We start from the raw sequence: 25,253 nt of genomic DNA, 5'->3' as shown, positions 1-25,253 counted from the left end.
GTGTTTGGGGACACAAGAGGAGATTTATCAAAACCTGTGGCAAAGTTGCTGAGTTGCCCATAGCAACCAATCAGATCGCTTCTTTCATTTTCTAGAGGCCTTTTAAAAAATGAAAGAAGCGATCTGATTGGTTGCTATGGGCTTGGTTACTCAGCAACTTTTCCTCTAGACAGGTTTTGATATATCTCCGAACTCCCCGAACTCCCCGGCTCCTCTTCAGCTCCAATTGCAGCTGCACACATAGGGGGATATTTATTATAACCAGTATTCAAGAAAAGAAGTACAGTTACCCATAGCAACCAATCAAATTGCTTCCTTCATTTTTAAAACGGCCTTTATAAAATGAAAGAGGCGATCTGATTGGTTGCTATGGACAACTGTACCACTTTTACTCTACACAAATTGTGATAAATCTCCTAAAAAGACTTGCACTAGAGCACTTCTGGGTTAAAAATCATGCATGAAAATGGGACAATGTGGGGAATAGAGATAATAGAAGCATTATGGGATGAAAGGTTGAAAAACATTTCTGGAATACCCCTTTAAATGGTGCGGCCTATGGAATAAAGAATTGGACATCTATATATATAAAACTCAACGTGTGTGCGTGTGTGTGTGTGTGTGTGTGTGTGTATGTGTGTATGTTCCACAAAAACTTCCAAAACGGCTAAAGATATTAACATGAAACTTGACACACGTTACTTATATGTCAACAACAAACATAGGATAGGTGATTTAACCCTTATTCACCCCCATTTGCCAGGGGCGGGGTTTATGTTTAAAGTCCTATACAAGTCTATGGAAAATATATGTTACTGCATAACTTCCATACGGCTGGAGATATTTCGATAATCCTTGGTCACATGTTACTTATATGTCCACTTAAAATATAGGATAGTTAATTTAACCCTTAACTACCCCCATTTGTGAGGGTCGGGGTTTTTGTTTAAAGTCCCATGGAAATCAATGGGAAATGTATGTTCCCACATAACTTCCGTACGGTTGGAGATATTTCAATACCTGGTACACATATTACAGGTCGGGATAGGGGGTCGGGATGGGAGGTCAAGATAGGAGGACGGGATCGTCGGGATAGGAGGTCGAGTTAGGAGGTCGGGATATGAGGACGGGATAGGAGGTGGAGATAAGAGGATGGGATAGGAGGTTGAGATAGGAGGTCGGGATAGGAGGTGGAGATAGGAGGACTGGATAGGGGGTTGAGATAGGAGGACAGGATAGGAGGTCGGGATAGGAGGTCAAGATAGGAGGATGGGATAGGAGGACAGGATAGGAGTTTGAGATAGGAGGACGGGATAGAAGGATGGGATAGGAGGTTGAGATAGGAGAACAGGATAGGAGGTCAGGATAGGAGGTCGAGATAGGAGGACGTGATAGGAGTACGGGATAGGAGGGGGGATAGGAGGACAGGATAGGAGGACGGGGTATGAGGACGGGATATGGGGTTGGAATATGACAACAATATATGGTGTGGAGCAAAGTGGCATCAAAACCATGGGTAGTTCAGGGAAAACACTTATGTCAATATATTTAAAACAGCAATCTTAAATAATATTTTTGCCCTTCTTTTGAGAGAGTGTTATATTCAGTGTTTTCACTTTTCATGTTTGTGTGTATTTTTATCTTTAAGGTAGCTTTACAGGTGACAGACAAGCCTTACCTGATAAAGCAGACAAACCCATAATAAGGGGTCATGAGCCACCAAGAGAGCCAAAAGAAATTGAAAAAGTAAGAAAATATTTTCCTGAGACCTGGATTTGGGAACTAGTTCCTCTTGGGTAAGATGTATTCTGGAGACTCTAAGGCAGTGGTCTCAAACCGTGGCCCTACAGATGTTGCAAAACTTCAACTCCCAGCATGTCCGGACAGCCATTGGCTGTCTGTGCATACTGGGAGTTGAAGTTTTGCAGCAACCAATGCTCTACAGCATTGTGCTTTTAATAACATTCCTCTCAACATTGACAATATGTGTATGTATGTGCAAACCAATGGGAAATGTATGTTCCCACATAACTTCCGTACGGCTGGAGATATTTCAATAATACCTGGTACACATATTAATATGTCAAATAAAAAGATATGATAGTTAAATTAACCCTTACCTACACCCTTATATAAAAGAGGGCTTTTTGCAAGTATATGGGACTTCTAGTACCTTACTCCACAAGCTCCGCTCTGCATCTCCAGGTGAATGTGGCAATCTGGCTTGCAAGCCACACCCCATCTCACAAAGACACGCCCACATTTTAAGCCCCACCTTTTTTATTATCTACCCTTTTTGTGCATCAGTCTGGCTTGCAAATCACGCCCAGTCCCACAAAGCCACGTCCCCTTCTATTTTCAGCTCACAATATCTTCATCACAAATCAGTCCCACCAGAGGACAGGATATGAAGATAGGACATAAGGACGGGAGGTCGGAATATGAGGACGGGATATGAGAATGGGATGTGAGGACGGGATGTGTGGGTGGGATATGAGGATGGGATATGAGGATGGGATATGAAGTCGGGATATGAGGATGGGATATGAGGTCGAGATAGGAGGACGGGAAATGAGGTTGAGATAGAAGTTCAGGATAGAAGGACAGGATATGAGGTTGAAATATGAGGACGGGATAGATGGTCAAGATATGAGGATGAGATATGAGGACAGGATATGAGGTCGAGATAGGAGGACAGGATAGGAGGTTGGGATATGAGGACAGGATATGAGGTCGAGATAGGATGACGGGAAATGAGGTTGAGATAGGAGGTTGGGATAGGAGGACGGGATTTGAGGTTGAGATATGAGGACGGGATATGGGTTCGGTATATGACAACAACATATGAGGATGGGATATGAAGTCATAAGCTTCCTCTTTGTTGATTTTCATCCCCAACAAGGATTAGGAAGGAAAAACCGGGCAACGCTGGGTACTCAGCAAGTATTCTCCTTAGGGAGGAGCACCGCTTCCCATCTAGAACGGAAATTCAAAAAGGCCATTAGCACTCCACAAGCTTTCTGAGACTTCGTAACTGGAGCCAGAGCTGATCTTAGTGCATGCTACCTGAGAAGGTGGTGTGATGAGCTGCTTTGCATATTCCATACATATATATATATATATATATATATATATATATATATATATATAGTAAATTTGAGTAGCCGTATTAGTCCAGTGATGCAGTTGCAAATCATAAAATGTTGCAGTATCTTGTAATACCTTTTTTATTGGACTAACAGCAATTTGTAGAGACAAGCTTTCGGGATTCCTCCCTCCCATTTTATGATTTGCATCTATATATTATATATATATATATATATATATATATATATATATATATTGGCAAGCAAACCAAACGTATGGGCATGATTGAGCTTGCCATAAGCATGCCACATATATAGTACAATGGAATATCTTTCTTAAAGTAATAAATAGGGTTTATAGCACCGGTGCAATGACGGTAATAGAAGCAGCTGCGATACAACAGGGATGGTCCCTGACTTACCACTCCAAAATTAGATAAACTATAAATAGGTAAGGAAGTGTATATCAGCGCTAATGGAGATAAATACTTTGAATAAAACTTACTTGATTTCTGTAGAACTAGTTCAAGGGAAGCGTGTGAGAGTCAGCATTCACTAAAAAGAAAGACATATGCAGTGATTTATCTCAGTACTGATAAGCTGCTACTATATTAGCAGCCCAAGTAACTACCATAGAGGCAAGAATATAACTGTACATATATACAATGGCTGTATCCGATATAGATTATACAATAAGGTCACTTAATATCAACTTGAATCTTGCTTGTGGTTTAAAAAAGTCCCAAGTCAGGTGCAGCTACTGATATAATATGATGTGATATATATTATTGTCCGCAATGGCTGCCTGTACGTTGCTGCCCATGTACTTCCACAAGATAGAAGCAGAACAAATAAAACTCCCAATTTGTATGCATACCTCCGGTTTCTGCTGGGTTTTTCCCTAGTCCCTCCAGGGGTAGGCTGGTGTTCTCTAGTCCCTCCCTAGTCCCTCCGGGGGTAGTCCTGGTAAGTAACCAGGAGCCAAACACAGGGAGAGTTACTCCGGCCGGAAGTGTTTCACCGGCTGGCTACCGTGGTCTGACCAAACTGAGCCGAGGCCCGCAATTTGCTTAATGACATCACTTACTGCAAAGGCCTAGGGCCAAAAAGGTTCTGGGAACTGAAGCGTTTCGGAAAGTCCGCTTTCCTTTCTCAAAGTTCGTTGATACTGCTGGCTCAGGGCTGTCTCCATCTGTACAGTATACCTATTTTCATGTATAATGTCAAAGATATTCTTTATTGATAAAAGCTACAATTTGGGTCATATTTCTTGGGTTAAACCAGCAGCTTCTGTATAAAAAAACGCAGTGAAACCGCACCTTTACTAACGTATCATGTGAACATAGTCCAATTACAAAATGTCCCAAAAGGTGCTTAAAAGATAAATAAATTCAATCAGTAGGGTATACTATTGAATGAGTGAGTAATGCTGCTGTTATAAGAATGCAAACTACTCAAAATCCGTGTTAAGGCCATAAGGAACCATCAAATTCAAATTAAAAATCCACTTCCCTTCAGCTCGGGCTATATAATCCCCCCCTCTCCAATGTTTTTTGATGTGTTCTATCCCGAAGAACTGGGAACCAGAGAAAGAGGCATTATGTTTTTCTAAATAATGTTTAGACAAGGGGTGTCCCAAAAATTTCCTGCCAATGTTGTAGATATGTTCCCCAATCCTTTTGGATAACATACGTTTTGTCCTTCCCACGTACATTTTTTCACAGGGGCATATGATTCCATAAATAACCCCTTTAGTTTTGCAATTAATATGTGTCTTAATGGGCTGGGTAAATGAGCCGTCCCTATTTTTTATTTCCAATTCTGGCTTTCCTTTTGTAATTTTGCATCCCTTGCAACAAAGGCACAGGTAGAAACCAGGTTTCCAAAGGAAAGTGGGTGGATCCTTCTTTTCATCATTTTTGACTGTAAGTGCCACCCAGTTACCTAAATTCGTTGATTTGCAAAAAGTTAATAGTGGTTTTTGTGGGAGCAATTCACCTATAATCTGATCCCCTTTGTAATATATTCCAGTGTTTCTGTACAAATTTTTTTTTTAATGAAACTCTGACTTGTATAGGTAGTGATTGTAGGAATTTTTATCTGGTTCACTAAATCCAGATCATCATTTTTATTTTCCTTATTCGTCAAAAGGTATTCTCGCTCAAGATTTTGGATTTGTTCTGCTTTTTTCTCCAACATCTCCTTCTTGTATCCCTTCTCCACAAACTTATTCTGTAAATCCTGGGCCTCTCTCATATATTCTTCCACTTCTGTGCAGTTCCTATGGAGTCGGATGAACTGGCTCTTAGGTATATTATTGAGCCATATGGGTAAATGGCAACTGCTTAGGTCAATGTAGCTGTTACTATCGGTAATTTTCTTCAATGTTTTTGTAAAAATTTGATGCTCTTTAATAAATACTGTGATGTCTAAAAAGTTCATCTCTGTCCGACTGACGGTAGGTGTAAAAGACAGATAAAAATCACTTAAACATTTATTAAGCTCACATTCATACCCTTTCCAAATAAAAATTATATAGTCAATAAAACGATACCAGAGGACCAAGTTTGACGCCAGTCCTGTTCTTGGGAGGATAGCCTCCCAGTACCCCATGTACAGGTTCGAATACCCTGGCACAAACTTGGTCCCCATAGCGGTACCCCACTTCTGTAAATAAAAATCTCCTTCATATAAAAAAGAATTATGATTTCATAAAAAAGCAATACTCTTTCCAATAAAATTAATCTGATCCAAGGGTAACGTCACATCTTTCTGCATAAAATATTTGGCTGCTAGTTGTCCTTTTTGGTGCTCAATTATCGTATATAATGATGTCACATCTAGTGTCCCTAAGATGTATTCGGGTTGCCATGTAATACTCTTCAGGACCTGAAGGACATGTTTAGTGTCCTTCAGGTATGCTGGTAACTGGACATGTTTTTGCAATTGTGTATCCACATACTTTGACAAATTAGATGTTAGTTGATCCCGGAAATAATCGGGCGTCCCGGTGGGTTTGCAGTGGACTTGTGGATTTTTGGAATGTGATAAAAAGCAGCTAATTGCGGATATTTTATATTGATAAAATCGGCCTCTTTTTTTTATTAAAAATTCCTTTTTCCACACCCTCTTGTACTAATTTGCTCAATAATAATTGGAATTCTGATGGGGGGGTCTTTTTAAAGTTTTTCATACGTTTTGCCATCTCTGAGTATTTTCAAAGATTCCTCATGGTAATTTTTAGTGTCTTGTACAATTATAACCCCCCCCCCCCCCCCCCCTTATCGGCTGGTCTTATAATATCATTGTTTTTTTGGAGTGACTGGATTGCCTCTCGTTCTTTTTTTGATAAGCTGGGTTTCTGGTATTTGGAATTGGTCTTTTGGCGTTTAATGTCTCTTGTTACCATATTTTCGAATACTCAAAATGAATCCGAATATTCGTTTTGTGGATGAAAAGTGGACTTCTTCATCAAAGTAGTGTGCTGATACATAGATTGGTCAAGTAGAGTTTTCTCTACTATAGGATTTTTTCCGCATAAATTCCACATAAATCTCTTAATTCCTATAAAAGCTTCAAATTTATTAAAAGGACAACTTGGAGCAAATTTTAACCCTTTTTGTAGAAGCCTTATTTCATTCTCCTTTAATATATGACTACTTAAATTAAATATTTTTGAGGGTATTTATCGTTCGCACAGTCAGTCCTGTTTCCACAGTTTTAAGAGTTTATTAGTGTCCCCCTCTTTTTTTTTTTTTTTTGGAGAGTTTTCCTCCTCTTGGACCTCTCTTCTTAATTTTTTTTCCCTTTTATGAAAAAAATCATAATTAACAGACCTTCTTTGATGATAATGTTGTACTTTATCATGATCTTTCTGAATTATTAACTGAGGTTTTTTTTATTGTTTAGTTTCTATTATCCGTTTTCTTTTTTCCACTATTCTTACCCAAACTGATGTTATCTCTAACTTTGGGTCTCACTACTTGTTCAACCACCAGATTCTGTATTTCTCCCAACGGATAAAATCTATTTGATGTACTTATTGTGGCGTGGTTGACCTCATGAACCTCCTGTATTGGTTCATTATGTGAACATTGTATACCCCTAATAATGTTGCTCAAAATATTCTGCACTGTAGTTCGTTTCAACATTTTCTAAATGTGAGGATGTGTTCCCCTGAGAAAATCTCTCTGGTGTATCTGGTGTATAGCAGATAGACACATCCCCTATATCCTCATATAGTGCGTCAGTTGAAACCACATCCTCTTTCTCGTCTATTGTGTGTAAATCCATATCACTACTATAGTGAGAGTTGTCCTTCAGATATAGGGACTCGTCTGGCACCGCATCCCTCATAAATGTATTTTGTTTCTTCTTAATAATTTCAGTTTCCTTTATTTTAATTCTATGTTTAATACTCGTGGAAAGATGAATTATTTCTTGACAATATTTAAATGGTACCAGATATTCAAAGATTGCTCTTATTTCTGTTTTAGCTGACAGGAGGCTCATTTTTCTCTTCTCTATAATAAACATAACAGCTTGTCTTGAGAAGTCATGTAACATCATATTCCAATCATCTAAAGTTTTGGGGTCCCCCAGGTCCCCTGACAAATGTTTATTAATTTGAAAGCCTTTGGGGATTATGTCCTACATCAAATACTTTTCCAAAGTTGCTATCTCCCAAAGATCTCTCATTTCTGATATCAAAAGTCTTTCTAATTTGTTTAAGGAGATGATCGCTTTATTCAGATTTTCATTACTATTTCATTCATGAATTGTTTGTGTTTCCTCAGTGTATTGGAAAAAGTTTTGCACATTGTGAATTCTTTCCCTGCGATCCTCCCAAAGATCCATCTTGCTGCCCCGTGCTATACAGGGATTTATCTGGTTCAAACTAATAAATAGTGTTGCTCGCGAATATTCGCAATTCGAATATTATTCGCGAATATCGCATATTCGCGAATTCGCGAATTTCGCGAATATAGCGCTATATATTCGTAATTACGAATATTCGTATTTTTTTTTTTTTTTTTTTTCTTCACAGTACACATCACAGTGATCACCCCTCTCTGCTTCCAGCTTGTGTGGTGTAAAGAAGGCTGTAATACTACTGTGTGAGACTGGCGTGCGAAAATTCGCATATGTGAAAATTAGCATATGCAAATATTCGCATATGCGAATATTCGCGCATGTTAATTTTGTACTTGCTAATTTTCGCATATGTTAATTTTCGCATGCGCGAATATTCGCATATGCGAAAATAAACCGAGAATGTGCGAATATTCGCGAATATATGACGAATATTCGTCCATATATTCGCGAATATTCGCGAATTCGAATATGGCCTATGCCGCTCAACACTACTAATAAATAGGGTTTATAGCACTGGCGCAATAATGGTAATAGAAGCAGCTACGATACAACTGGGTGAGTCCCTGACTTACCACGAATTTTGAGTTGTTTGCATTCTTATAACAGCAGCATTACTCACTCATTCAATATTATTCCCTACTGATTGAATTTATTTATCTTTTAAGCGCCTTTTGGGACATTTTGTAATTGGACTATGTTCACATGATGCGTTAGTAAAGGTGCGGTTTCACTATGTTTTTTATACAGAAGCTGCTGTTTAACCCAAGGAATATGACCCAAATCGTAGCTTTTATCAATAAAGAATATCATGGACATTATACATGAAAATAGGTATACTGTACAGATGGAGACAGAACTGCCTATAAATAGCCCTGAGCCCACAGTAGCAACGATCTTTGAGAAAGGAAAGCGGACTTTCCGACACGCGTCAGATCCCAGAACCTTTTTGGCCCTAGGCCTTTGCAGTAAGTGACGTCACTAAGCAAATTGCGGGCCTCGGCTCAGTATCATGAGACCACGGTACCAGGACACTTACCAGGACTATGTCGATCACAGGAACACCGGCCTACCCCTGGAGACTAGGGAAGAACCCAGCAGAAACCGGAGGTATGCATACACATTGGGCGTTTGGTTTGTTCTGCTTCTATCTTGTGGAAGTACATGGGCAGCAACGTACAGGCAGCCATTGCGGACAAAAATATATATCACATCATATTATATCAGTAGCTGTACCTGACTTGGGACTTTTTTTAAACCACAAGCAAGTTTCAAGTGACCTTATTGTATAATCTATATCGAATACAGCCGTTGCATATATGTACAGTTTTATTCTTGCCTCTATGGTAGTTACTTGGGCTGCTAATATAGTAGCAGCTTATCTGTTCTGAGATAAATCACGGCATACGTCTTTCTTTTTAGTGAATGCTGACTCTCACACGCTTATCTTTGTTCTACAGAATCCAAGTTTTATTCAAAGTATTTATCTCCATTAGCGCTGACACCCACTTCCTTACCTATCTTTCTTAAAGTGTTTTAACATATACTGGGGCAGCAGTGACCCAAAATGTGAATGGAAACAAACACAAAAAAACAAAGGGGCTCAACCTCTATATCAGAGTACATGTCAGGGTGAAAAGCAGTATATCCTAATAGCCATATACAAAACAAAAGAAGAAAAAAGTGGATATACTATAATACAGTACACACCTATCAGTAACAACAATATTCTGTATAAAACATTAATCTTTATTAGCAAAAAATATTCAAAAATACATGGATACAAAAAGACAATGCAATTAAAATCAATTAAAATTGCTCTAACCAGAACAACCTCCTACAAAAACATGAGGGAAGGATATAACCACCCTCAAGAGGGCACATGCATATAAATGATAGGCAGATAATACTGCTCAGTCCGTCCAGAGACCCAACCTCATGTGTAAACCATATATGTGACAGAAAAAACTATTACCTAGTGTACAGACTCAAATTACACAGTATAACATCAAGGCTAAGTAATGCTGCCCCATAATTTATACACAGAATGGACTGGCTATCCTAAAGAGCATACAGAGCATAAAATAGAAATGAATGTAATAGTAACAAAGTAACATAAGTAACAAACCAGTGCAGGATACCAGACAAGGGAATAGACAGATGCAGGTATGAACAGATCACAACATGTGCCCCCCACAGAGCCCCATGCATTCCGTTGCTGTTAGACCACTACCTCAGGGGCCCTATAGTATAACCGTCATTTCAAAAGAGTTTTGGAGAACCTGCATGGTTTTGTTAAATAAACCCTTTCCTTCCAAGTGGCGACAAGGTGATTTTTAAGCATTTACTGCTGTTATTGAGTCCCTGGAGTCACCTTCAAGATGTTCAAGCACAACTTTTTATCATTCTCTCCATTTTAGGGGGAGGAAACAGAGCTGAGCTGTTTGCCAGTAGCCCACACAAGACTTCCTTTCCCTTAGTTGTCTGGCCAATCACAGAAAAGCACTAGTCTGTCTGACCAATCACAGAAAGTGCACTAAGTAGGCTGGTAATTTACACAGTGCATTAGTATAGAATGTGTTGAAACATAATAACATGAGCTGTTTCTGTTGATTATGATGTCAACCTATAGAGAGGGGGCAATGGAAGATTACATTCAGGAGAAAGCATTGTGTGCATACAGCAGTAGGAGCACAAAGAACAGCTGCCCAGAGCTTTATGAATGGTCATAAATGAGTGGGGAGCTCAGGCTCAGCTCAGGCTCAGCTTACATATACACAGCCAAGATTTTCTATAGCTATCTCCCGAAAATAGAAAAAGGTAAATCCTATCCCACTTCCCGTCTTCCATTCTAATACCTCTATAACTAGAGACAGAATTAGCCTAACAGCAGGCAGTAAACAGCAGATTGCGGCAAGGGAGACAACTAATGGCCCAGATTTTAGAGCTTTTTCCAAGGAGTAATTTTTTAGAAAAGGAAGTGATTTACAAATATGATAGAAATCATCCAGTGGAGGCACATTGTTTGAAAGACAGTGACCATTTAAAGGTTAATGTCATATTGCTAGGATATGCCATTTCTTAATGTTTAGTAAAGATATGATATCTGAACCATGAATAAAGGTGATAAAGCCCCTTCTGCAGCTTCCCTGCACACCACTGGTCTCTTCATGAAAAGGGGTTAGGGGGAGTTCCTGTCATTTCTTCTTTTCGGAATCTTTCTTGAAAGTAATCTTACTGAAATCTTTCTTGAAAGTAAGTGTATTTTTTTATTTTATCTAGTGAATCTGGCAGGGCTGAAATCCATCGAAACGCTCCGGATACCATCACAGACTGGAATGCCAGAGCCATATGTATGGGACCTTCTGGATTCGGACTTTCTCCATCATCCCTACGAGTTTTCCAGCCATTTTTTGTTGATCTTACCCTCCCATACTCTGTTGTTAGAGGAGAGTCATTTACCCTCAAAGCTTCAGTGTTCAACTACCTGAAACAATGTATAAAGGTAAAGAAAGCGGAAATATATGGAGTATTATAACATGTAACCTTTTGATCAATAGCTGGCACGTGTCTTGGTTGCCTTAACATCTTAGAAGATCATAAACCATTATTGGTCTCAGGTATGCTAAACATAAGAGTCTCTTAAGGCTTCTTTCACACTAGCAAATTACTCAGTTTAGCAAGTTCCGTCGCTAGTTCCGTCCTAAAATCAGCTGTCACCGGCAGTAACCAAATCCTATACGTCCGTTAGAAAATCCCATTATAGTCTATGGGATTTTTCTAATATCCATTTTTAATCCATTATAGTCAGTTACTGATAATGGACATTATTTTGTGACGGAAGATAGTACGGAAGAAAATAGTTCATGAACAATTTTCTTCCGTACTATCTTCCGTCACAAAATATCGTCCGTTATCAATAACGGACTATAATGGATTAAAACGGATATTAGAAAAATCCCATAGACTATAATGGGATTTTCTAACGGACGTATAGGATTTGGTTACTGCCGGTGACAGCTGATTTTAGGACGGAACTAGCGACGGAACTTTCTAAATGGCGTAATTTGCTAGTGTGAAACAAGCCTAAGCTGTATAGCACACACTCCAAATTGTGTTTATTGTATTTATCATACACACACTTAGAACAAAAAAAAAGGTCCATTGTTTGTGTTGATTTAACCTAAACATGGTCATGAACCCCAGCAACTGCATAACCTTATGTACCACATTGTGGCAGGCCCATGTGGATTTTATTCTGCTGGCTATTAGAACCATTCCAAAATTCAGATGCAGCTTTAGTTGTTTGTGGTAGAATATATTGTTTTTGCTGATTGTAAACCTTTATTTGCTAGGTAAATACAATCCTTCAGACTACTGATGAGTTAGAAGAGAAGCATTGTGCGGACTGTCAATATAGCAGTTGTATCTGTGAAGATGAGAGCAAAACCTTCTACTGGAACCTGAAAGCTTTGAAACTGGGTATGACAAGGGATTAGATGGGGTTTCCATCCAAAAACTATAGATGGCATATCCACTCACTTCACTGGGAGATGAACACCTCCACTACTAACAATGTTTAAAGCCCAGACTTTCAGTTCCAATGTATTCTTTTTTTTCCATCACTGTGACTGTGCCAATTTGCTGATTGGTTGGGGCACTGGGTGCCGTAAGATTTCACTTAAAGGAGTACTCCGGGATATAAAAACGTATCCCCTATCCTATATTTCAGATCCGACCGCAGATCCCCGTGATCTCCTGTAAATGACCCCCAGCTCTTTGTCCACATAGCGAGTGTCGACAACCGCAGGAAGCGGCGCCCTACACGCCCCCTCAATGCATCGCTATGGCAGAGCTGGAGATTGCCGAATGCAGTGCTCCAGCTCTCCCATTGAGATGTATTGAGGGGAAGGGGCGTTCCAGCCGCAGCTTCGTGCATGCTGTGGTCGAACACACCCCCTTCCTGAGAACTGCCGGCACCCCGTACAAGAGATTGCGAGGATCCTTAGGATAGAGGATGAGTTTTAATATACTGGAAAACTCCTTTAAGCTTTTCAATACCGTGCAAGGTGGCAGGAAGTATGGCGATCAAAGTTGCATAGTAGAGATATGGCTATTTCAGCAGCTGTTTTATAGTCCCAAGCATTTTTTTCCCCCAAAAGTCTAGTGAACTAAAACTAGGACACCAGGTTACAACTTAGCGAGTTTAATTAAATGGCAATTTTGGAAAATATCCTTGGGTAATAATCAACAGAAAAGGAAGATCTACCCATGTTAATAAAAAGTTACACCCACACTGGGGGACTCAAATTTGTTATATGTTACATAGCTGCCCACTCATTTCAATAGATGCAATGTAATGGTATTTTTGTATAGAAGGCCACAGTTTTTCCTGGCAATATCAGCAGTTTTTTTAAAAAAAAAAGCCTTTCCCATGTTGAAAGTGTGTTTTTTTTCTTTAGTTGTAATGACATCCCCTTTAATGCTCTTATGTGCTCTACAAGAAATGTAACATACAAAATACATTTTTGACTTCAGGTGTTATAGCTTTACTTGTGACAGTGTCTAGGCATGGCTAAATAGATAATATAGATACATTGCTATACTCTGCTGTGATCCCCACCATGGCCATTCCAACAATGCCCGATCCCCAGAGCTCACCCCTTTCTGGTCCCCATCTAGAAAAAAGAAAGTGTCCTCTCAGCCAATGACAGGCTGAGGCTGGTCACTGCTATGGTCAGGGACTGGCTAAGTGGTAACTTCCTTTTGTCTAGATGTCACCATGAAGTGATGAGCAGAGGGGATCCGGTACTGTGAGAAAAGTAGTGACAGGGGATCACACCAGGTGATTACAGGATTTAACTCTTTAGCATGGCCTTGCCGGTTTTAACATGTATAAGTATATATCTGCACAACTCCTTTAAAATTACATAAAATGATGACACACTTGTACTATAAATGTTTTCACATTTTCACATATTTTACCCTCTGATTCCTTTTCCAGGAGAAGTAAACATTACTGTAAAGACAGAAGCTGTGGACACACAAGAATTTTGTGGAAACGAGATACCTGTTGTTCCTAAGCAAGGCAGGACTGACACCATTGTGAAGACTGTGCTCGTACAGGTGAGGGGGCAATAATTACATTACAAGAATGGGTTGAATTTTAATTTTATGTTTGTTCTGCATCAAACCCAAAATTTTTGTAACCTGGGGCAAAAATTCACTAGTTCTGAATCTAACTAACCTAGTCAAAGCAAAGGGGCTTGTTGGTTTACCTCAGCACCCAGGGCATATGCACTGCCAGTACCTTCTACCTATGCCATGTTGAACTATTTATATTTGATATTCTTTCAATAAATATTCTACATATTAGTCAAGGTGTAAAATATCCACACAAAAAGACATAATAAAATTGTTCATGTACTCTTCTGTAATAATATATTCCACAGTTAATAATAATATAGCAATAACATATCCCACAGTTAATTATAACCAGTCAATATATTTTTAATAAATGTCATAAGACAGTAACTCCATGTTTAAATGTGAAAGATTAGTCATGGAATTCAGCACCAAAACTCTTTGACAATCTTCAGTTCAATACACTTGAACAAGATATTTGAAAACGTATTCAGATGTAGCTGAAAAGATCTGTGCACATTTCAGAGTACACTGCGAATTGTCAGATCAACAGTATTCCCCTTAAAGTTCTGAAATTGTTGCCAACTATCACTGTGCAATGCAAAAGATGAAACTCATGGCAAATCCACAGTAAGGTCTGTGGGGAAATCTACATTTACCACATGCAGGTTTTGTTGTGTATTTGCTACAGGTTTGCAAGTATCATCCATATCAGAAATTGCCCATAAGTTCCTAAATTTGTTAAATATATCTATCTTGCAAAAATGTTTAATGATATATTGGCTTTTCTCAGCCCGGTGGTATCCTGGTGGAAAAGGCACACAGCTCTCTGGTCTGCATGAAAGAGGAAGGTAAGGAGACATTATAGGATCTAGTTATGAAAGTGTGAAGACCAAATATTGAGAGAGATTTATTCAGCAAATTGCAATACATTTCTGGAGAAAAGTCCCTATAAAATTGAGTACAAAAAATGTGCAAGGTTTTGTACATGTTATTTGTACTTTTTGGACTTTCTTCTTGAAAAAGTTAGCAAACAAAGAAAAAAAGACAACTGCACTCACCATCCAGTGATAGATGGGACTTTTACTGAAGTCCACAAAGCATATTCAGTACAACAGTAGCGGGCAAACAACAAGACAGAGGTGGGAAGGGACAGAACTGTTTCGCACGTTCAACGTGCTTCCACTAGCCGACACCGGCTGTCGGCTACTGAAAGCACGTTGAACATGCTAAATACTTCTGTCCCGTCCCACCTCTGCCTCCATCTCGTTGTTTGCCCGCTACTGTTGTACTGAATATGCCTTGTGGACTTCAGTAAAAGTCACATCTATCACTGGATGGTGAGTGCAGTTGTCTTTTTTTTACTTTGTTTGTTCATTTATGCCATGTGGATTTAAACTAGTACCCCATGCTCCAGGAAGATCTGGTTCCATGTGGTCAGTTCAAAGCGATTGCCTAGTCCCCATCAAGCTGCGGCAGTGCAGATTCATTCATTCTTTCTATATCAATGTTCTTGAAAAAGTGATTGCGATAAATGTAGTGTATGCAGAGACCACCCCCTTCCATGTGAAGCCAAGCCCCGTCCAGCCCCCACTTGGCATGAGCGGTGCAAACTATAAAAGTAAAAAAAAAATTGTGCCAAAAGGACTGCATAATAAAACAGTGTCTAAAGAGTATTTGATATGGGTCAATAAAATCCCACTGTTTCACTGGAATGTACGGGTGTGCATGTATATATACTGCGTTTGTCACTGAATCGTCTTCATGTTACTTTCCGTTTCCTGATATAAGGCCAACCAATCACCTCTGACTGTGAGAAGAATGATGCACAGTATGCTCTCCTGGGCCTTTCCCTTTGCCTTAGACCATGCACCTGTGTCTCTCAAGCATCCCACTTTCCATCACAAATGATCTCTGCAACTTTAGCTTCTGGGAAAGTAATATACCTCCAGACAGTTATTTCTGCAAGTTAGAGATAGCTTTGGGAAAAAATGGAAGAACCTGGGGTATTTCTTCAGATACAACCCCTCATATGTACACTATCATATTCCAGCACTACACTGAGCTCTGTAGTAATTTTTGTAATTGTAAGTAATTACAGTGCAGTTACATCAGGTCACCCACACGTGATGTCTTCTCTGATCAGCGTCACTTCTCTCTATAGTGCCCCACACAGTAACTTTTACCGGCTCAGTAATGATGGCCTATTAGTGCCCCAATTTAGGAATATTGCCCCTTTAGTAAGGATTCCAGCTTTATTGCCCCCAATTAGTAATTATGTCCCCACACTGCTGCCATCTTTTAGTAATAATGTCCGCCATGCATATTAATACCCTACATATTATCCGTCTTATTGTAGCAATATTGCTGCCATCAGTATTGCCCTCCAGATACTAATAATGCCACCCTTAGTATTGACAGTCCCAATATTGCCTTCCATGTTTTGTTTTTTACCATAAAATTGTGCACAGAAAAGAAAAACAATTTTCCATAATACATCCAAAACATACAGTATTAAATAGTCAAATAAATAATCAATTAAATATATTAAACAGATTAACAAAATTGCAAAATTTTTGATTCTCTCCATTTGTTTCGCCAAAAAGTACTGAAAGGAAATTGGGAACATCAACCCACCTTGCTCTACCAGAGCTGTGAGGGTTTTACATTTAAGCTTATAAAATACGATATACAGTATTAGGGGTGATTTTTATCCTTAAATATTCTAATGGTGAATCCTTAGATACCTCCTTCATATCTAACTAAGATGTTTGGTGACTTACTCCAGTTTATATCAAGTCCCGCTAGATATTTATATTGGTTAAAAATTTTCATCACCTCTCCTACTGAATTAATAAAAGTGTGCCATCTGCATATAAAGACACTTTTTCTTCAATACCCTTAATACCAAAACCCTCTATCTTAGAATTATCTCTAATAGCAATGGACAGTGCCTTCACGTAGAGGGCATATAGCATCAGCGACAGTGGGCAACCCTGCCTGGTACCCATACCAAGGCGGAAACTGCGGGACAACTTTTAACCTGGCTTTAGGATTTTTATATAACAGTTTGATCCAGTCAATATACTGGGTACTAAACCCCAATGCTGCCAACACCCTCCAGAGGAAGCCCAATTCCACCCTGTCAAACACCTTTACGGCGTCCAAAGACAGGATGGAGTGGGGACCACCATCTAACAATACAAGAAAAGACCCGCTCAAGAAAAGTTCCCAAAGATCTCCCGGGTATGAAACCATTTTGATCTTCATGTATTAAATTTTGGATAACTCCAGCCAGATTGGCTGCTAAAACCTTTGAAAAAATCTTGGCATCAGTGTTAAAGGGGTACTCCGCTGCCCTGCTTCAGAAGCTCCGCTCCCCAGCGTCCGGACGTTTCTTGTTCCGAACAATGCGTGCGGGCTTCCGTGTTCAGGGCCACCCCTCATGACGTCACGCCTGCCCCCTCAACGAAAGTCTACGGCCGTCGTGCCCCCTTCCCATAGACTTTCGTTGAGGGGGCGGGCGTGACGTCACGAGGGGGGGGGCGTGATGTCACAAGGGGCGGCCATGAACACGGAAGCCCGCAGGCAGTGTTCAGAACAAGAAACTTCCGGACGCTGGGATGTTGGAGGCTACTATTATACTGAGATTAAAAAAAGATAAAGACCCTATGAAAGTAGAATCGTACAGACCAAAAGGGGTACTCCGCTGCGGAAGCAGGGCAGCGGAGTACCCCTTTTGGTCTGTACGATTCTACTTTCATAGGGTCTTTATCTTTTTTTAATCTCAGTATAATAGTAGCCTCCAACATTGCATCAGGAAGCAAATTATTCATACAGGATTCATTTAAAATCGGTGTTAAGAGGGGACCAAAAATACTGATTTTTATTTTTTTTTATAAAATTCAAAAGGGATCCCATCAGGACCCGGAGAGGAACCCACGGGAGCAGTTCTAATTATTTGATTAATTTCCTCACAAGTGATGCTTTCATGCAAGGTTTCCCATATCTAATTGCTCCAAAAATTCATCAATTTCTACATCTCCTGCTAAAGAGTCGGACCTGTAAAGAGAGGCGTAAAATTTATCTTCAATAATTTGTGGATCAGAGATACTTTCACCATTTTCCAAAGACAATGTAGTAATTAATAATACTCCTTTACTATTAATGCCGTCATAGTGCCCTCTGTGTAGTAATAATGCCCCTTATTATTAATTCCCACACATTGCCCTCCATGTAATTAATAATACCCTGCTTAATGCCCCCTTATGTTGCCGTCCACTTAGTAATAATGCCCCCTTTATGTACCCCTTGTGTGTACATATAAATAATATTAATCTTTCCTGGGTCTAAAATAAATGTAGCAGATCTCTTTATTCAGTCCTACCTCCCATGAGCCACTGGGACAGCACATGATCAGGTATTAAATGTAATGTTTGGTTAATACTATAATAAACCTTCTTGCTATTATATTTTAGATCAGCCTAAAGTAGAAGAGATATCGCTGAAGATCCCTGATAATATTCTAGAGGATTCTGCAAGAGCTCATATATTAGTGTTGGGTAAGAACTGCAATGTATGGATCTGGTTATCATGGCTGCTATTAGAAACATCTATTCTCCATGAGGGACATTTATCAATGTTTGCTTATATATTCTTTTTTTTAGTAATTTTTTCCTTACTTTTTTTTTGCTTATGTGTGACTTATTTATCAACTGCTTTCAGCCTGTTGATAATTTTCTTTCACGTAAGCAATTTTTCCTTTTTTACTTTGGTAGTAGCTTTTTCTGCTCCATGTTTGAGCTGGAGTAAATTTTGTCAATTTTTAACCCTGTTGCGACTTTTTTTTGCGCAGTTGCGACTGTCGCATTTAGTAAATACCAGACTACCCGTAGTCCATTTAAAAATTATTACTACGTAGTTCATTTTTGCAAAACTTGCTTTTCTCGCTTTCCAGTCAAAAATGTCGCCCGAAAAATCGCGTAGTCGCAGTTGCGACAATTTTGCGACAAGTATAGTAAAGAAAACCTGACTAAACCCGTTGATAAATGTCCATATATATGGGCAAATAACTTCCACTTAACTTCCTATTATGTCAATTAACATCACATCACTATCAGATTGCATACCTTTGGTCAGTATTTGTAGAAGGGTTAAAGGGGTACTCCTCCCCCAGACATCTTATACCCAATCCTAAGCATAGGGGATAAGATGTCTGATCGCGGGGGGGGGGGGGGGGGGGGGGGGAAATCACCTCTCCTGCTGCGGGAACCCAGCATTCTAAACAAACTGTTGAGTGCTGCACAGAGATTGTGAGGGGTCCTGGCGGTGGGACCCCTGCGATCAAACATTTTATAAGATGTCTAGGGGCAGAGTACCCCTTTAAACTCTCTCACATAAATACTCTTAATCACTGTATAAACAAGAAGTTCTACGATTTTCCACAAGATTTTGGGGAAAATTTTATGATCAATATACTCCAGTTTTCTGGCAGAGAAAAAAAACTATCTGGTGACTGTGAAGGCCATTAGAGTTACATTAATTTATTGCCATGTATCAGATGATGAGCTTTGTGTCATGGTGCCTTATCCGGTTGGACGAAGCCATCGGAAGATTGGTTTACTGTGCTTATAGAAATAGACATAGTCACCGACAAAACTCAGGTAGGCTGAGTGCTCAATTGGTACTAAGGGGCCCAAAGTGTGCCAAGAAAATGTCCCCGACACGATTACACTTCTACCACCGGCCTGACATACTTACCCAAGGCAGGATTTCATGTTGTTTATGAACAATTCTGAGCCTGCCATCTAAATGTGGCATCTGGAATCGAGTTTTAGTCCAGGCAACGTTTTACTGTTCTTCCATTGTTCCCTTTTGGTAAGCCTGTGTAAGTTGCAGCCTCAGTTTCTTATTCTTAGCTGACAGGAGTGGCACTTGGTGTGGTTTTCTGCTGCTGTAGCCCATTTGCTTCAAGGTTGGACGTGTTATGAGTTCAGAGATGGTATTCTGCATACCTTGGTTGTAACAAGTTATTTGAGTTACTGTTGCCTTTTCTGAATCTCAAGCCAGTCCGTCCATTCTCCTCTGACCTCAGAATTCAATAAGTCATTTTTGTGTACCCATCTGCCACTCACTGGATTTTTTCTCTTTTTTGGACAATTCTATGTAAATCCTAGAGATGGTTGTACGTCCCAATATCCATGCCACGTTAAAAGTAAAAAATCACCCTTCCTCCCTATTCTGATGCAAAGTTTAAACTATAGCAAGTTGTCTTGACCACTTCTATGTGCCTAAATGCATTGAGTTGCTGCCATGTGATTGGCTAATTATGATAGCAGGCAATTAAACAGGTGTACCTAATAAAGTGACCAGTGAGTGTATATATCACTTACTTTCCTCCTTATAGATACATATTTATTAATTAATATAAATAAAGGAATCATGTTATTTCTCTGTAGGAGATCACTTGGGCTCAGCTCTGCAGAACCTTGACCGTCTCCTGGCCATGCCATTTGGATGTGGGGAACAGAACATGGTTCTCTTTGCTCCAAATATCTATATCCTGCAGTATCTGGAGAAGACTCATCAACTGAACAATCAAATCCAAAGTAAAGCCAAGATTTTTCTGGAGAGAGGTGAGAAATTCTATATTTATTACTATTGTGTTTTACTTACCCAATAGTGGGTCCTGGCACTTAGGAGATCCATAGGTTCAGGTATAAATCCAAATCCTCCAAAGCGGGAGGGAGGGAGAGAGAGAGGGTAATGTGTAAAGTCGATCATAAAGAGCAACGGACACAGAGCTCAGCAGGATCGTATTCAATGAAGACAAATAAGTGATATATAAATAACAGCAATGTACTAATACATGCGGAGATAAATGTCAGTCAACAGGCAAACACATAAGTATACTGAATATTGGCTAGGTGACAGACTCCCCAAAACTGCTGAACAAATGTGGACATCAAATACTAAATTGCTGTACGAGTGTTGATGAATAAACCCAACTCCTGAATCTAAAGAAAACGCAAACAAAAAAAGAATAATTAGTATCTCATAGAAGAAATACAAGACAATCACAAAATAAACTGACAATGATTTGACTCTACTGTATATAACAATTATATATATGCACAATTTATGGCGGAGTGACAGTAAAAGTTTTCTGTATGACATAAAGGAATGGATTTTGGAACTCAGAGATCCCAGCAAAACTTTCCTTCTAAATAGACCGGTGTTTGTTTATGGTGGGAGATTTATTGTTAAATGTAGATATAAATGCCACTTTAATGGAAATTGTCTCTTCACGAGATGAATGGTGTGAATAAGTGTTTGACGATCCAGAGCCAAAACATGGATCGTGATACAATGGACAAATACTCCTAGAGTTTCCCCTCTTGGTAAAATTGAAAATAATTTTCGACAAAGCTGGTTTCACTCTAGATTGATGATGCTGTAGGCATGCATCACCTGGCTGTGAAGGAGTGATTTTACCATAAGGCGGGGGTGGTGACTGTCGCAACTCAAGATGGAATTACAGTCTGTTGGTTTAACATATAGACACTGAGTACAGTACTGAGATGACCATTATCCACAATGACCAAAGTGTCCAAGAACTGGATGGATTCAAGTGAAAATGTAAATTGTATGTGTGGATTGGCCTAATTCAGGAACACCAGAAATTCTTGGAGCTGGGTTTTAGTGACTGATTAGATAAGGAATACGTCATCTATGTATCTCCACCACCCCGGCACTAGGCTGAGGTGGGATACATAGATTGTTGTTTCCTTATGGTCTCTCATTTAGTATATAACCTGGTGTTTAGGTTGACGTTACCTAGCTTCAGCAACTGCTATCATTCTATTGGCTGTTTGGCATATCTATAATGCTTTGGGTGAAGCATGTGCATAGTCACCCACGAGGCGTTTGTTTACAAAGCTGTGATGGCAGCCTTCAACGTGCTGGTGAGTAATTACCCCTCCCTCCTGTGGTAATTATTATTCACGTTTTTAACTAGCACTACTTGCATTTGGGAGTATGTTAAAAGGGGTACTCTGGTGGAAAACTTTTTTTATTTATTTTTTTTTTTTTAAATCCACTCGTGCCAGAAAGTTAAAAAGATTTGTAAATCACTTCTATTAAAAAATTGTAATCCTTCCAGTACTTATTAGCTGCTGAATACTACTTTTCTTTTTGGAACATCTCTCTGCTTACATCATGAGCACAGTGCTCTCTGCTGACATCATGACCACAGTGCTCTCTACTGACATCTCTGTCCATTTTAAGAACTGTCCAGAGCAGGAAAAAATCCCCATAGCAAACATATGCTACTCTGGACAGTTCCTAAAATGGACAGAGATGTCAGCAGAGAGCACTGTGGTCATGATGTGAGCAGAGAGTTCTGTGTTCCAAAAAGAAAAGAATTTCCTCTGTAGTATTCAGCAGCTAATAAGTACTGGAAGGATTAAGATTTTTTGATAGAAGTAATTTACAAATCTGTTTAAGTTTCTGGCACCAGTTGATTTAAAAAACTAAGAAGTTTTCTACCGGAGTACCCCTTTAAGCTACAAATGCTTTTTACACTAAATCTGTATACACAAATTGTTAATTTAGTTAATTGTTCACTTTTAATCCTACACTTTGTATATGATGTATATTATTAAACTGTTGGGGATGTAGGGCATACAGGTACGCCCACACGTCCCAGTACTTAAGGACAGAGGGCGTACCTGTACACCCTCCGTATTTCCAATCACTGCTGCTCACTGGGTGGCGATTGGAACGGGATGCTGGGTGGTGATCAGAACGGCGATCGTTGTTCTTTGCTGGTCAATTCTGACCGGCGAATCATGTTTTTTCCAGGCTGATCGGGTCTCTGGTGACCCGATCGCCCAGAAAATAAGGTTGATCAAGTCTGTCAGAGACAGCCCCAATCACCCTGAAGGATAGGAGTGAGGTGGCAGGGGTGCCACCTCCTTCTATCGCAAGCAACCTATCAATAGCAGATCGGGGGGTGGGGGGTTCAAAGGTTAGTTCCCCTGCTCTGCCCACCAATGGTGGTCCGGCCAGTGCAGGGAGAGCCGGTAAAGGAGCAGCGGGCAGAGGCGTGAGAGATCAGCAGCAGCTGGAGGCATGCGGCAATCAGCGGCGGCGGGAGGCATGCGGCGATCAGGTCATGTGGCAGTGTGGGCGCACGTCCAGTTGTTACAAAACTATGATTCCCAGCAGGCCAAGACAGTAAGGCATGATAGGAGTTGTAGTTCGGCAACATCTGGCCCTCCAGATGTTCCCGAACTACAACTCCCAGCATGCCTGGACAGTCTGAGCATGCTGGGAGTTGTAGTTTTGCAACAGATGGAGGCATACTAGTGGGAAAACACTGAAAACCCATGTGCCTTCAGCTGTTGCAAAACTACAACTCCCAGCATGCATGGTCAGTGCATGCTGGGAGTTGTAGTTTTGCAACAGCTGGAGGCTTGCGCACCCTCGACCCCCCCCCCCCCCCATGTGAATGTACAGGTTAAATTCTCACGGGCGGGGGTTTACAGTGAGTTTCCCGCTGCAAGTTACAGATGCTGCAAATTTTCCGCCGCAGCTCAAACTCCCAAAGGAAAACTTGCTGTGAACCCCCGCTCGTGTGAAAGTACACTAAAAACACTACACAAATTAAAAAGTAAAATTTATATATATATATATATATATATATATATATATATATATATATAAACATCACGTATGGCACCGTTTCCAAAATCGTTTCTCCTTTTACCCCTTATGAAAAGAAAAAGTTGGTGTCTACACCAGCATGTTAGTGTAATTTTCTTTACACAAACATTCTGGTGTTGCCCCTTACTTTTCATTCTCACAAGAGGTAAAAGGAGAAAAAGACCCCCAAAATTTGTAACACAATTTCTGCTGAGTACAGAAATACCCCATATGTGGACGCAAAGTGCTCTTCGGGCACACAACAAAGCTCCAGAGTTAGAGCGCCCCATATACATTTGAGGTCTAAACTGGTGATTTGTACAGGGGTGGTACATCAATTCTGACATAAACGCAAAAAAAAAAAACACCACATGTGACCCCAGTTTGGAAACTACACTCAAGAAACATAATAAGGGTTACAGGGAGCATGTACACCCCACAGGTGATTTACGAGTTGTCGTTAAAGTTGGATGCGAAAATTATATTTTTTTTCCACAAAAATGCTGGTGTTAAGTCAATTTTTTCATTTTCACAAAGGGTAATAGAAGAAAAATCCCCCCAGAAAAATGTCTAACTCCAGTTATGGAAATACCACATATGTGGATGTAAAGTGCTCTGCGGGTGCACTACAATGTTCAGAAGAGAAGGAGCTAAATTTTTTTTTTTAGAGAGAAATTGGCTGGAAATGAAAGCCATCTGTGTTTACAAAGCCCCCATATGACCCCATTTTGGAAACTACACCCCTCACGGAATGTAATATGGGGTACAGTGAGCATTTACACCCCGCAGGTGTCTGACACAGGGGCCTTTCTTGGCCTCCAAAAGATCCGGGGCACCGGCCATGGGCATGGCTGAGGGTGAAGCCAAAAAAGGAGGAGAGCAATGGGTGGGGCCACTCAATGGGGTTGGCCACTCTGGAGTATAATACAGGAATTATATATAATTATATATAGCAGCTCTGGGTATAATACAGGATATAACTCAGGATAGGTATAGGATAAGTAATGTATGTACACAGTGACTCCACCAGCAGAATAGTGAGTGCAGCTCTGGGTATAATACAGCATATAACTCTGGATCAGTACAGGATAAGTAATGTAATGTATATACACAGTGACCTCACCAGCAGAATAGTGAGTACAGCTCTGGAGTATAATACAAGGTATAACTCAGGATCAGTACAGAATAAGTAATGTAATGTATATACGCAGTGACTCCCCCAGCAGAATAGTGAGTACAGCTCTGGAGTATAATACAGGACATAACTCAGGATCAGTATAGGATAAGTAATGTATGTACACAGTGACCTCACCAGCAGAATAGTGAGTACAACTCTAGAACTGCACTCATTGTTCTGCTGGTGGGGTCACTGTATGAAACCACATTACTTACCCTATACATGAGTTTACATTAGTGTCTATACTGTATACCAGTATTTCCCAACTA

At 39.9% G+C, this 25,253-nt stretch overlaps 1 protein-coding gene across 1 annotated transcript in view; it reads left to right on the top strand.

The window, feature by feature from the left end:
* Positions 1–25,253, top strand: part of LOC130281670 (alpha-2-macroglobulin-like) — a 206,361-nt gene that overhangs the window by 123,312 nt on the left and 57,796 nt on the right. Inside the window, exons 19-25 of the mRNA XM_056529135.1 lie at positions 1,649–1,796; positions 11,241–11,463; positions 12,314–12,440; positions 13,963–14,084; positions 14,896–14,953; positions 18,581–18,664; positions 20,561–20,737. Of these exons, the coding sequence (XP_056385110.1) occupies positions 1,649–1,796; positions 11,241–11,463; positions 12,314–12,440; positions 13,963–14,084; positions 14,896–14,953; positions 18,581–18,664; positions 20,561–20,737 (939 nt within the window). The remainder of the gene's footprint in view (positions 1–1,648; positions 1,797–11,240; positions 11,464–12,313; positions 12,441–13,962; positions 14,085–14,895; positions 14,954–18,580; positions 18,665–20,560; positions 20,738–25,253) is intronic.

This window comes from Hyla sarda, chromosome 7 (genome assembly GCF_029499605.1).
Source record: "Hyla sarda isolate aHylSar1 chromosome 7, aHylSar1.hap1, whole genome shotgun sequence".
NCBI classification, from domain to species: Eukaryota; Metazoa; Chordata; class Amphibia; order Anura; family Hylidae; genus Hyla; species Hyla sarda.
This window is presented reverse-complemented; position numbering and strand designations above follow the sequence as displayed.